At 40.6% G+C, this 13,763-nt stretch overlaps 2 protein-coding genes across 4 annotated transcripts; both read left to right on the top strand.

The window, feature by feature from the left end:
- Window positions 1-284: 284 nt before the first annotated feature.
- Window positions 285-5,847, top strand: LOC112555224 (serpin B8-like). The gene is made up of 8 exons (XM_025223520.1): window positions 285-367; window positions 748-1,000; window positions 2,046-2,227; window positions 2,752-2,903; window positions 3,053-3,236; window positions 3,542-3,783; window positions 4,002-4,223; window positions 4,467-5,847. Exons 2-6 carry the CDS (start codon window positions 955-957, stop codon window positions 3,725-3,727), a joined length of 750 nt encoding a protein of 249 aa, XP_025079305.1. The 5' UTR covers window positions 285-367; window positions 748-954; the 3' UTR covers window positions 3,728-3,783; window positions 4,002-4,223; window positions 4,467-5,847.
- A 546-nt stretch (window positions 5,848-6,393) lies between these two features.
- Window positions 6,394-9,551, top strand: LOC112555909. 3 transcript variants are annotated; one of them, XM_025224483.1, is made up of 5 exons: window positions 6,394-6,675; window positions 6,988-7,349; window positions 7,732-7,861; window positions 8,461-8,815; window positions 9,108-9,551. In XM_025224483.1, exons 3-5 carry the CDS (start codon window positions 7,826-7,828, stop codon window positions 9,533-9,535), a joined length of 819 nt encoding a protein of 272 aa, XP_025080268.1. In that variant the 5' UTR covers window positions 6,394-6,675; window positions 6,988-7,349; window positions 7,732-7,825; the 3' UTR covers window positions 9,536-9,551. The 3 variants fall into 3 exon arrangements, with proteins under 3 accessions (XP_025080268.1, XP_025080267.1, XP_025080269.1); XM_025224482.1 differs by having other exon boundaries at window positions 7,732-7,877; XM_025224484.1 differs by lacking the exons at window positions 6,394-6,675; window positions 6,988-7,349 and having other exon boundaries at window positions 7,692-7,861.
- The last annotated feature ends 4,212 nt before the right edge of the window (window positions 9,552-13,763 follow it).

The following is a 13,763-nucleotide window of genomic DNA, read 5'->3' as shown; positions in this document are numbered from 1 at the left end:
TATTCAATCACATGAGTTGCATGTACACTACGGAGTCTGTTTAATGAACTTGTGAACTACAGTGGCGCTCACTTTAAAAGAAGTGTATGTGTAACCGGAAGGACTGGCATTACACACTCCCCACCCCTACACCCTCTACACCCCCTACACACCCAACACACACCCAACACATACGCACGTAAAGATAAAGAGAGGCAACTCCACTATCAATCAGACGCAAGTGCATTTGTCTCCCCTGGTTGTCTTGAACACATCTTATCTCCTCCACTTTATTGTGATGGTCAGTCAAGCTGCCTGTATCGACAGGGTAGCCAGGATGACTCGGAAATAAAAAAAAAATACCTTTGAATGTACACGTGTAGCTGCAGTAAGTGTAAACATTCCTGTCTCCTTTCTGTACACAGCGTTGTACACAGCCTGAGACATCTCTGTCTCCCAGCTCTCTACCCGTCCACCCGATATCCTAGCCTGTCCTCCATGTGCTTTATTTGGATGTAGAGTGGGACTATGCTATTCATTGGTCTCTAGAGAGGTTTAAGACCGACGGGAAATGCTGAGAATGTTCATAATTTAAAAAAAATCATATTTTTACAACTGATGTTCGTATCTCCCAACCAGCGATACTACTCTCAGCTTGTTTTCCCTGTTTACATCCATACATCTGACACTTAAAGCAACCTTTTCTTGTAAACACGTTGTTTTCAATAGTAGCTGCACAATCTCTTTGTAGTTGTCTTCTGTTTAAAGTGGATGTCACTGAGATTATCGGGCATAAACAACACGTCACTGGTGCGCCACACAATCAGGAGTTAGCAGCTAACAACCTGGCAGGTGTGGAGCTTTGGTGAGGATGTAGGGATGAAGAAAAGAGGCGGGGTGGGATGTTATTTTCAAAAAAAAAAAAAAAAAAGCTAACCTTGGCACAAGGCCGCTTTTCATTTGTCGAGGGCAGTCATGGCGACTGGCAGCGTGTTCATTTTGTGCATCCTTTTGTCTCCATGTGAGTATCTTTCTGATTTTGTTTTCTTAATTTTGTTTTCTTAAGACGTTAAGGTAAAACGGAAGTGTAACAGTCAGTGAGAAAAACACTCCGAGAAGACAGCTAGACATGAGGACCGGACATCTTGGCCAATTAGGAAAGCGTGCGCCATCCACTTAGCGCCACGTGACCTGCACCGTTTTACCTTTAACCTTTCGTAAACATTTGGCTGCGAGTAAAAAGTGATATAACGTTGACTCAAAAGCAGGTAAGTAAATCTCGCAATGTTAATGTAGCCAGATGTGATGACAGCTTGAAATCATCATACAAGGCAGAGTTTAGTTATTCAGTTGTTCGCGCACGCACGCGCTCACGAACGCACATGCACCCATGTATCCCACTGTGATGCCACGCATGCCCTCCAGGGGAGGGAGATGCTCCTGTACTTTGTAGTGTAAACGAGGCCAGGTAAGGTGAAGGTTACGGCGTGACCTTTCCTGACCCTCGCTGACCTGATGACTAGACCCGAAGCACTGTGTTTGTGCTCATGTCTGTGTTTATGTTTGACTTTCTGTTGCCTTTGCCATATGTTTACAGAAAGAACCCCTCCTCACACTCCCCAACACACACGCTCTCTCTCTCTCTCGCGTTATTTGGAAGTAGGACAGCGCGAGTTTACTCACTGCAAATGGATATAAATACTTTGGTATTTACTATACCCCTACCCTCGGCTTTCTAACGGCTTGCGCAGATGTCACAAGTAAAGGCAAACTACTTTGTGAAGCATGGACCACAATGTTGTGGTCACAATGATGTGTGATGTTTAAAATATTTAATCTTCAATTGCTCGACACCCAGCTACAGCAAACTGCACGGCGATAATCACAATTCTGGAGATTGTCGAAAGTTGCGCAGTTTTATGAAAGAATACACTATTTTTACACTAAAGAAATTTATTTCTGTTATTTCATTGCAATCCTCCTAGTCCTCCTCCTCCTCCTCATCATCATCATCCTCCTCCTCCTCATCATCATCAGAATGTGATGATTGATGCTTTCATTGACAGGCTATGGTGACATCAGTGAGGACAGACCTCTCTACCTCGCCACTTCGGAGTTCGGCGTTAACCTCCACAAGCAGCTAACTGACGGTTACCATGGCAACGTCGTCTTCTCGCCGTTGAGCGTTTACACGGCCTTGAGCATGACTCTGCTTGGAGCTGATGGAATTACGAAGAAGGAGCTAGAGGTCACTATTATCCTGTTTCCTTCCTGGCTACTTTCTTCTTTCTTTTTCCTTTTTTTACATCTTCGAAAGGTATTGTTGATATGTTTATTACACAGGGAGGGATGAAACCGCACGAAAAAGGTGTACGATGCTTAGTATGTATGTCTCAGCCCTCTAGGCTTGCCGCAATTTATGGAGCATTCCTAGGCTACTTAGGAGAGTTCACAGTTCTTCACAGAAAGAAGCTTATTTTGCTCTACTACACTAGTGTCATGATACTTTTATTCATCAATGAAACAAGGAACAGAAATTTCAACAAAGTCGTATCCAGTTCTCATATGCCTGTAGCTTTTACTGAAAGATATTATTTTTGCTCGTGATGATGATATTATTTAATTTGTGATCCTGTTGGAATTTACTCCTTTTGATTTCTGGTTGCCTTCTCTATCTTTTTTGCTTTTCTCTCTCCCCCAAATTTCATTTGATGCTTCAAGCAAAACCTTTGTTAACTTGAATTATTTCTCACGATTGGTTGCTTCCGACAGTCAGTGCTTGGTGTGAGACACAATGAAAATGTCCATCGTCAGCTCAGTTCCATCTTGACATCGATGCTCACCTCTGGTTCAGACTTAAACATCACCATAGACCTCGCCAACGCACTCTTCTACGACCCCAGGCAGCTAAGGGTTTCTGACAGGTACCAGTCGGCTTTTCTTTTTATCTGCTGAAGTGTCGGTTTGGTTTGTCCACACCACAAGGAAATTCTTGAAAGTGTCTTTGTACCTGATCGTTCTTTACATCCGAACCTACGATCCCGTGGACCTGTCAGAACTTTTATTTTTGCAGCTACTCTCAGAACTTCTCGCAGTACTATGGCGAGACGCTGCGAGAAATCCAGAGACCAGACCCTGAGAGAGAGGTCAACTCGTGGGTCAATCGCACAACCAGGGGATCCATTCCTGAGCTCCTGGAGACTGGCACCATCACTGAAGAGACCACTCTCCTCTTGATAAACACAATGTTCTTTGAGGTGAGTGCAAATGAGCCTGCAGTTGTTGATGTTGTTGTTGTTGTTGTTGTTGCTGCACGTGCATGGTTGTGTGTACACAAAAAAGGTATATGTCTATCGATGTGAACATCTGTCAATATTATGTAATGTTGTTGTCCTCATGTCTAGTTGTTTGTCGATGTTCTTTGGTCTACATCTGCCTTCTGCTGGTCTCAGTTTCTATATTTGTACAGTGGTAACTGTTATGATAAAGTGATGTTGATCGCTCGTCGTCGTCGTTTATGGATGCATTGACTTATATGCACACACTCTTGATTTTCCCGAAGGCTCAGTGGAAACAGATGTTTAACCAAAAACCCACATTTGCCGCCAACTTCACCACAGTCCTCGGCAGCAGCATCCAGGTGCAAACAATGATGGGCGACGGGCACTACTTCATAAAGTCCTTCGATCCACTGAATCGACTGTTCTGGAACTTCCCTACAAGGGCGATCGCTTCAGCTTGTTCTTGATCGTCCCGGACTCCACCCAAGAGTTGTCCATCCTGGAGGACACTCTCAGTGGTCAGGTTAGCATCGCAACAAGCTTATTTGAAGATGTATTACCTTACTCCTTCAGCCATTGATATGCCACTAATAGAATTTTCCAGGTAAATATGATGTCGATAAAACCATGCAAACCATTTGTAGTGATGACTACATATAGGGCTGTGGTAGGCGAGAGATGTGAGTGGTGCACTTTAGAAGCACAGGTCAAGAGGTACGAGTACAAATATTTCTGATGCAGCTGCTGGAGGAGGCGGTGACTGACATGCCCTCACCCACTCGTTACCTCCTTACCTTGCCTAAGTTTGAAGTCAGAGTCCACAGGAAGCTCACCGAATACTTGAAGACCCTGGGACTGTCCAGTCTCTTTGACATACATACCGCTGATCTCCTTCCCATGATGCAACACCCAGTCCCTGGACACCTGTACGTCAGCACAGTTCTACACGAGGCTCTGGTCCAGGTAATCCACGAGAATGAAAGAGGCTGGAAAGGTAGAGCCTTTATTTACCTCAGCTTTCTCACTTCCAACATTTGCTTATTCTGTTGTCCTCGTAAATTAGGATTTGTCATTTGTCATTTGTCATTTGTCTCTTGATTTCGTCTTTTTCTTTCTTACTGGAAAATATCCATTTATGATTTGTTGTAGACTGTGAATGTTGTGAAGTATATCAAACACACATATATACACATTCTGTGTTTAAAGGTGACAGAAAGTGGAACAAGAGCATCTGCGGCTACAGTCGTCCAAGTGTCATTCAGGTCAATGCCACGAGTTTTCCGTGTCAACCGTCCATTCTTCTTCATTCTTCGAGACAAGACCGAGCGGCAGAATCTGTTCATGGGACGAATTACCGACCCGTCTGCTAGCAGCAATGATTTGCCACGAAAACCCGGATGTTGGCTTTAACAGACATGTTTAAGTTTGGGGCTCATTTCTGAACTCCGGCATCTGAACGTGGGGAGACCATGGATTTCTCAGATATTCATCTTCTCGAGGTTATCTGAGATATCTGTATTGTGGCTCGTAGCCTTGCTAACATGCTGCTAACTTTTATAACTGAACTAAAATATAGTTTTAAATGATCTTAGATTTACATACCTCTACACTAACAAAATTATTTCTGATCTTGAATGGTATAACTCAAGACCAATCTCCATCAATAATATTAAGACATATTAGGGCAGATTATTTTACCAGCTAATGAAACACGCATATACATACATAGATTACATGACATATACATATATATATATATACAAGTATTCCAGACTTTCATCCATTGCATTTATGTATGTATGATAAAGAGGTAAAGAAGACTTGTAACTCCTGGAAATTTTAAAATATAATTTTAAAACAATGTTGTAATTTTTTTAATGAATTGTTGAATCTATGACCATTGCAGATGATGATGATGATGATGATGATGATGATGATGATGATGATGATGATGATGATGATGATGATGATGATAGTGGCTCATTTCTTCGTAAGTTACCTCCCCTAACGTGTTTACCCTATACCGCTTGTGCGTTTGGGAGCTCGTTTGTGACTTATGGACGAGGTGATAACGAGGTTCAGAGGTTAGAAACCGAGTAGGAGATGCTTAGAAAAGAACTTTATCGGCTGACAGACGATTACCTGCTAATAAAAGAGATGACGGAGACTTTGGAGCTGAAAATAAGACTTTGTGACTCAAGGGAAAGACAAGATTAAGTAGACAAAAGCTTACATTGATAAAAACATCGCCCTCTACCGTTTCACTAGTAAATTAAAAAGACAAATAAACGATTCGTGGGTGATTGTTGGCAATTTGTAGCAGGAAAATGTTTTAGTTTTTTGTTATAATAAGAAACCAAATGTGCATCTGACAATTGTTGAATGAAGGCCATAAAACCACGCCCAACATGAAATGAAGCAGTAAACACACTGCATTATCTGAGAAATAAAGGAAAGGGTGTAAACAAACAAGTTGCAGAGAGAGAGGAGGGTGAGGGTTGCTGAAAACACCGCCCACTTGTATCTCACCTGTCACCTGTATCGTCCTGCCACCGTTGCCGAACCTGGACTGTCAGTCTGCCAAGTGATAGGACATCGAGAGATGGCCAACGATATCATTACCTGGTGTTTCACTTGAATGAGCTTGACACAAATAACTAAAATAAAACAAAAGATTGAAACATCACAGTTAGATATTTGATATAGAAACAGTCTGTGTGTGTTTGTACAATAAAAAAGACTTCACAAATATGTGTGTGCTCTGTGGTCAAAGATAATGACTAAGCATAAGTGCTATACTTGACGAACATACATAATTGTCAAACAAATATTACTAGTAACAAACTATAAAAATAATAAGCTATTAATTTCAATACGATGTACAAAGCAGTTTTGTCACGTGAGTCCAGAGAAATATTTGTAGAACGAAATAACTTTAAAAAGCAGTCATCAACTTTCAACACAGGTTTGTGTCCACTTATCTCCATGACTCACGATACAGAGATAATGATTAAAACCTTCAACTTGATTTTGCTTAATCATCATTATTCTAGTAAGATAATTTATCTTTCGTTTCTATAAATATTTGAGATAAAGGCCACAAAGTTAGTAGCTTGCAGCGAAAGTCGAATAACCTCAGTCGCTTTCCTTTTTTATTTTACACGACGCTGCACATTGATTTTTTCTGATTTTTAATCCATCTTCTTACACATTTTTCAAATATTTTGCAAAAAAATTATAAAATACCGCAGGTATTTATTTCCCAAGATTTATCGAGGTGTGATCTCGTTGTGTTATCGCTGTAATCTCGCTTGTACGATCTCTTTTGTCAGCAAGTATACAGGGTCTTGTCAAAAAGATTTTGAGATGATGTACAGGTGGATGGTTGCCGTCCTTCTTCTTTTCTTTTGTCAAGGTAAACCTTCCAGAAGCATTTCTCTAGATCATGATGTTCTCCATTTGTAAGCAATAATTATTTGCGACTGTCGTTTTATTTTTATTTTGTAATAGTATCTTAAAACCTGAAAAACAAAATCTGACTGAAACAAATCATTGACATTTTCTTTGCTTAAGGTACCAGTGTAAGTATAAAATGAAGTTTAAATATCATTTTTGGAATAGCTTTGTTCTTAAATTCATCTTAAATACATCTTGAGTATTAAGCAATGTGTACTGTTGGTATTGCTGGTCTGTAAAATATTGATACCAGAAAAGTATTTTTTTCTAGAAATAAGTACTTTCAGATGGGTATCGGACCTCCAAGATGGCGCCGATGTATACGCATGTCTAGGGGAAGGTGTACAGTTTCCCTGGGATTACTCTGTACAAGATGGGGAGGTAGTGCAGGACATCAAGTGGTATTACTACTCTGGTGACAGCAGTCGGAGAGGCATTGCCGCCGTCGTGGAAGGCGACTTTTTCCCTCTTCGCACCTCATTCTCTGACAGGATACACCATGTCCGCAGGCAGGACTTGCACTATCGCCACTCACCACTCAGGACAGTGGCGAATTCTCTGTGGTGGTCACTGTTCTTCATGGATCCTCCTTCGCTAGTTACAACATGTCGGCGTCTTTAGTAGTAGCAGATGGTAAGACAGGTCTCTGAGGTTCTTACTCTCCTCTAAGAGCCTATGGCGGCTTTAGTAGAGTTTCTGGGACCTCGACTGTATTGGATATTCTTTAACTTACCCTCTTTCCTTACATATTAATATTGTTTATCATTAGTGTCTATTGTCAGGAAAAATGTTTTTTACATAGCACAATTCAAAAAATAAGTTTATCAGATAGGTGAATAAAGGTACATCACTCTCGTATATGAATTAAAACTGATAAGAAGGGAATGGCACAGACAGGCATGCGAACAGACACAGAAAAAACCACGTACAAGATATAACTCCAATAGAGTGAATCAACGAATCAGCTATCGATATTTTCAGAATTTTATTTTAAAAATGCGTTCTATTGTTAAAGATAGTCTAGTTCGAATACCACTGGGTCTGTGGGCTCAGGAGGAACAGGTGGCTGTTTACGACAACAAGACCGGTCAGATGCACGTGCAGCTCTCATGCAGCGGCTACTTCATCACTGGACACCCGCCTCTGTATATGGAATGGACGGTTAGCATTAACTGATGGAATATGGAAAGATGGACAAATATTGAATATATTAATTTATTCATTTCGATATTTCAGATTATAAATGGAGTAATATCATTTATCCTTACCTTTCGCGACAGACACCTCTTTCTCATTAAATACAATTTATAAAGAAATATTTAGATATAGCTCTTATTATACAGCACTTAAAGAGTAACGGGACAGGACAGGAAGACACACATTAAAATTTATATCTATGTGGAGGATATATATAATTATAGTTTCTTGAGAGATTAAGGTGGATTGTGAAAACTAAGAGTACCGAGTTTAAGAATTTTAGAAAAAAAATTCATAACTGCAGGTTGTGTTCGAGCGACAGAATCAATCTTTTTAAATGGTAAATATTTAATTTAATTTAGAAGTCGTCTTTAAATACCAAGAACAATGCATGCCTACATTATCGTAGGAATGATTTCTGACAAATTTTTTCCACTGTAAGATAGATATGTGGAGAAGTGTTTAACTAGTCTTTGTCCCTTAATTCTCTCAAAATTTATGTTAGGATATGAAATATTTGGTGGAATTTTCTGCATTTGTTGGGCAGCTTCCTTCTGGAGAGAAGCTTCTCACTTCTAACCACATCAACAACTCATTTCTTCTTAACCTGCCTAATCCTGTGAAGGGAGGTAACTACACGTGCCGCCTGTCGCCGCAATTACCTCCCATGTCTTGTTTACCTCATAACGCCACCTTGTTTGGGAGCTCTTCTGTGAGTGTGGACGAGGTGAGAGCGAGGCTGACACTGATAGAGGCCGAACAGGAGGTGCTTAGACGAGAACGAGTTCAAATAGACCGGCTGACAGACGACAACCGGAAGCTCAAAAAGATGGTGGACAGCCTTCAGAATGAACTGGAAAACAACACCAACTCACTTGTACAACTGCGGGACTACTTCAAAGGTATGGTGTTGTGATGCTGGTGGTAAATATTTTGCTTGGTGAGACGAACATCTTTAAGAGTGATAAAGTTTCATTAAAGATGAAGCTAATGACAGAGTTAAGACATTAAGAATATTTTAAGAAATGTTTCGCAGATTCTCTCTAAAGTTAAAGGGAAACATAAGAAATATATTAGAAAAACAACTTTATAAAAAAGGAAATCAATGATATTATTGACTGGTACATATTTTTGAAGTAGTTTGACATAAAGATTGTTTATGTTTCATTAATCATGGTCAACAAATGTCTGTAGAGTTGGACAACCCCAGGGTGATATTCGATGCCCGTCCGTCCGCAAGCTACTACTACAAGAAGGGCCAGCCAGTGAGACTCGAGCACGTGATCACTAATGAGGGGAATGCCTTCAATGAAACTACAGGGGAGTTTACTGCTCCTTTCAATGGCACTTACTTCTTCATGATCACAGCCCAGGTGACTGAGAGCGTCCGTCTGATTGGCGCTCAGGACATTGCAGCTTTATGTGACAACACTACGTGCTTTTGCTATGTGCGAGCAACCATTATGAACCAGCAATACAGTTTAGGGACCTGCCAGGCGGCTGTTCACAGGTCCCAGGGCCAGCAGGCATGGCTGAGAAGCGAGGAAACTTGGTATTTGTCCTCCGTCTATACCTCCTTCACTGGCTTTTCCTTGCGTTCTGATGTTGAAACGGAGCTGTGATGTTCCCAGACTTCATCTATGTCAGGGGTCTCAAACTCGCGGCCCGCGGGCCAACTGCGGCCCGCCGGACAAAAGTTTGCGGCCCCCACCTCAATATCAAAGTTTCATGTTAGTGCGGCCCGAGTTTGATACTGTTATATCTTCTCCTCTCTCGCTCCCACAGAGGCAGCCCAAGTGTCTTATTTGCACAGAGAAGTTGCAGTGTACAAGAATACAATTTGAAACATCATTACACAACTAGACATACTGAGGAGTATGCAAAATACCAGGGAGATGAGAGAGTCAGCCGGGTTGCTAATCTTAAAACACATCTACTGAGGCAACAAAATTTCTTTAAGAAAGCAACCAAAGAGAATGACGCAGCAGTCGAAGCTAGCTACGTGGTTAGTGAGATGATTGCTAAAGCAGGAAAGCCATTCAAAGAAGGTGAATTTTTAAAAATGTGCATATTACAGGCTGCATGTATTGTCTGTCCAGAAAAGAAAGGTCAGTTTAGCAACATCAGCCTTTCTGCCAACACCGTAGCAGAGCGCATTTCTGAAATGTCAAGTGACATTTATGATCAACTGTGTGAGAAAGCAAAATGTTCATATATATTATTTCATATTGTATACTCAGTCGCTCTTGATGAGACCACAGACATCACCGACACTGCCAACTCGCAGTCTTTGTCCGCGGTGTTGATGAACACTTTTGAAGTCATAGAGGAGTTGCTCTCAGTGATTCCAATGCATGGCCAGACCACAGCTCAGGAGATATTTCACCAGCTGTGTGATGCCATTGAGAATGCCGGTTTGCCTTGGAGGAGGTTTGTTGGAATAACAACTGATGGAGCGCCATCAATGACAGGGAGGACTGGTGGCACTTGTTCAAAAAAGAAACAAAACAAAAAAAAAACAAACAAACTGGAAGAGGAAGGTGTGGAGGAGGCCATTGCTCTGCACTGCATTATTCATCAGCAGGCCCTTTTCAGCAAATGCCTGAAGTTTGACAATGTGATGTCTTTCGTTGTGAAATGTATCAACCAAATCAGATCCAGGGGCTTAAAGCACAGAAGGTTTCGTGCTTTTTTAGAGGAAATGGAGTCAGAATATGGGGATGTGCTCTGCTTCACCGAGGTACGTTGGGTCAGCAGGGGAAACATATTGAAGAGATTGAGTTGAGAGCCGAAGTGAAAGCCTTCATGGAGAAAGATGGGGTTGCTGTTCCTGTGCTAAGTAATCCAAAATGGCTCATGGACTTAGCTTTTTTGGTTGATATGACACATGAGCTTAACGTACTGAACAAGAAGCTACAAGGTCAGGGGCAACTTGTCAGTGTTGCCTATGACAACGTGAGAGCATTCTCTACAAAACTTATGTTATTAAAGCCCAACTTTCTCAGACAGACCTTTGCCATTTCTCAGCATGCAAGGCACTCATGGATGCAGGCACACCGTTCAGCGGTGAAGAGTATGTGGATGTCATTTTGAAGCTACAGGAGGAATTCGATCACAGATTTGCGGATTTCAAGACGCACAGAACCACAGTTCAAATTTTTGAGGACCCTACTCCTTTTATGTACAAGATGCTCCTCCTGTGCTTCAAATGGAGCTCATTGACCTGCAGTGCAACTCTGAACTCAAAGCCAAGTTCAGGGAGGTGAGTGGAAAAGCGGACAAGCTCGGGCAATTTTTGAGAGAATTGCCCCCTAGCTTCCCTGAGCTTTCCCGAATGTTCAAGCGGACCATGTGTCTTTTTGGGAGCACATGCTTGTGCGAAAAGCTCTTCTCTACCTTGAACTTCAATAAGTCCAAGTACAGATCCAGACTTACTGATGAACATCTTCAAGCCGTACTGAGGGTCTCAACTGCTTCCTCCCTTAAGCCAAATGTGGCTCAGCTATGCGAGAGTAAGCGCTGCCAGACCTCTAGCAGCAAGAAGTAGGCAGAAGAAGCCATGTTCAAAACAGTTTATGTTCAATGTTCCATTATGTTCAGAAAGTTAAATGTTAAAGAAATGCTAATACAGACATTTGAATCTGAATAATAATAATTACATTTCTCTGGTCAGCAACTATATTTTCTTCAGTCTTCTATATCTGCTGTATTATTATTATATTTTCATTTTCAATTTATTCATTTATTACTAATTGATTTATTTTTTCTTTGAATTTGTTAATTTATTTTTATTTTTTAACACAAAATTAAGATGAAAAAATAAGACATTTGATAACATTGGAATGTTTTTGTAAGAGCTTTTCTTGTGGAAAACCTGATGCGGCCCGGCCTCATCCAGACTCTGCCTCCAGTGGCCCCCGGGTAAATTGAGTTTGAGACCCCTGATCTATGTACTACAGTGTGAATACAAATTTAACTTTCTGCTTTCTTCATGGTAAATAAAAAGAAAAAGAAGTAAAATTAAGTTACATTGACTTCCATTCTCAGATGAATTCACAAAAGTTTGTTTCAGATTTTAATAAGGAAGTGACTCCTGAAACAGTTTTTGTATTTATAAGAAATATGTTGTTACTTTCTAAATTATATTAATAACAGATATGTGAAGCTGGTGTATTTCCATGTATATTTTTGTCTCCATCTTTGCAGTATTCAGTGTAAATTTAAAAATAAAATAATTTCCTTAATTCTTTGTTCACTAATATATGATTTAATCCTCCTCCTCCTTATCCTCCTCCTCCTCCTCCTCCACTGTTGTCTGTCCAAGTACTGTCTGTCTGTCTGTCTGTCTTCATACTTGTCCATAACAAGCTTGCGATCCTTCCTCACCCACAACAAATCTTTCTTTATTGTGCTTTACACTCACCTACATAAAAAGACTTAAGTGATACTTTATCAGCCTCGTTATCTACTGTGAGCTCGGATGGTGTCATGTTTTCTGTGTCTTCAACAACTTAAATTTCGACTTTGCACTGTTATCGCTTAGAGAAGGCGAGGAGAGTACATTCAGAAGTGTGATATCAGACATCTGTCTTTCATTTGTAATGCGCATGCGTGGGATTGAAACAAGGAGAGAGTGTGCTGCTGAGTGCAACAGAGTATACAACACTATAAAAAAAACAAGCACAACAAAATATTAGCTTATAGATTGAAAAATATATTTGCACCAGTTATCATCATGCAAGATATAAATAACTATGCGATTTTAAACAAGCCTGAGTTTTGAAAAACAAATCAGCAAATTAAGAAACACGATTATGTTCTAATAATAAAAATCTTTTCCTTGAACATAAACCCATACGAAAACAGGATTGTTTCCACCTCCCACGTACACTAGAGCAGTTTAACATCTTTTAATCACCCTTGTGCCATCTAGACTTATTCTTATCTTTGATATGAGCGATGTTCTCAGCAACCATCAAAACACGTGACTGTGGACGTTACTATCTCCGTTGCTTCATGTACAGGACTATTTTTAGACCATGTTGCTCAATCACTCTTTCATTATCTTTTGCTCTAAATATCTGTGAACTTCCACAAGACCTTGCTTGACTCGTTCATTCGACTGCAAAATAACCTTAGTGTCGATGTGATTCGTTTATAGACCTTACAGGTATATCATATCTACTTCACAACAGCTCGTCATCATCCATTGGAGGATTTTGTTAGGATGACATACACATGGATCGTCTTTCTTTCTTTCTTTTGTCGAGGTAAGCATCATCTTGAAAGGATCTCTCTAGAGAAGAGATATTCCATGCATAAATCCTGTATCTAGTATATTATTGAGTTCTGTTTCATCGTCACATCGTCACTAAATAAGACATGACATTCTTAATATTTGGAATTTTAAGAATTTTAAATACTAAATAATCAGTATCACTGTTATTGCTGGTGATGTAGAACAAATGTATCTATAAATGTATTTTTTGTAGGAATAATCAGCTTTCAGTGGACATCAACCCTCCAAGATGGCACTGATTTATACTCTTGCGTAGGCGACAGCATTAAGCTACCCTGGGATTATTCTGTACAAGATGGAGAGGTGGTCGAGGACATCAAGTGGTATTTCAAACCTGGTAACGATAGTCGAAGAGTTATTGCCACCGTCGTCGAAGGTAACTTTTTGCCACTTCGCACCTCATTCTCTGACAGGATACACCCTGTCCTGCAGGCAGGACTTACCCTGATGTTTGTCACCGGCCAGGACAGCGGCGAGTTCTCTGTGTCGGTCAGCATTGTTCAGGGGACATCCTTTGCTGTGTATAACCAGACGGCTCTCTTGGTAGTAGC

This window comes from Pomacea canaliculata, linkage group LG14 (assembly GCF_003073045.1).
Source record: "Pomacea canaliculata isolate SZHN2017 linkage group LG14, ASM307304v1, whole genome shotgun sequence".
NCBI lineage: Eukaryota > Metazoa > Mollusca > Gastropoda > Architaenioglossa > Ampullariidae > Pomacea > Pomacea canaliculata.
This window is presented reverse-complemented; position numbering and strand designations above follow the sequence as displayed.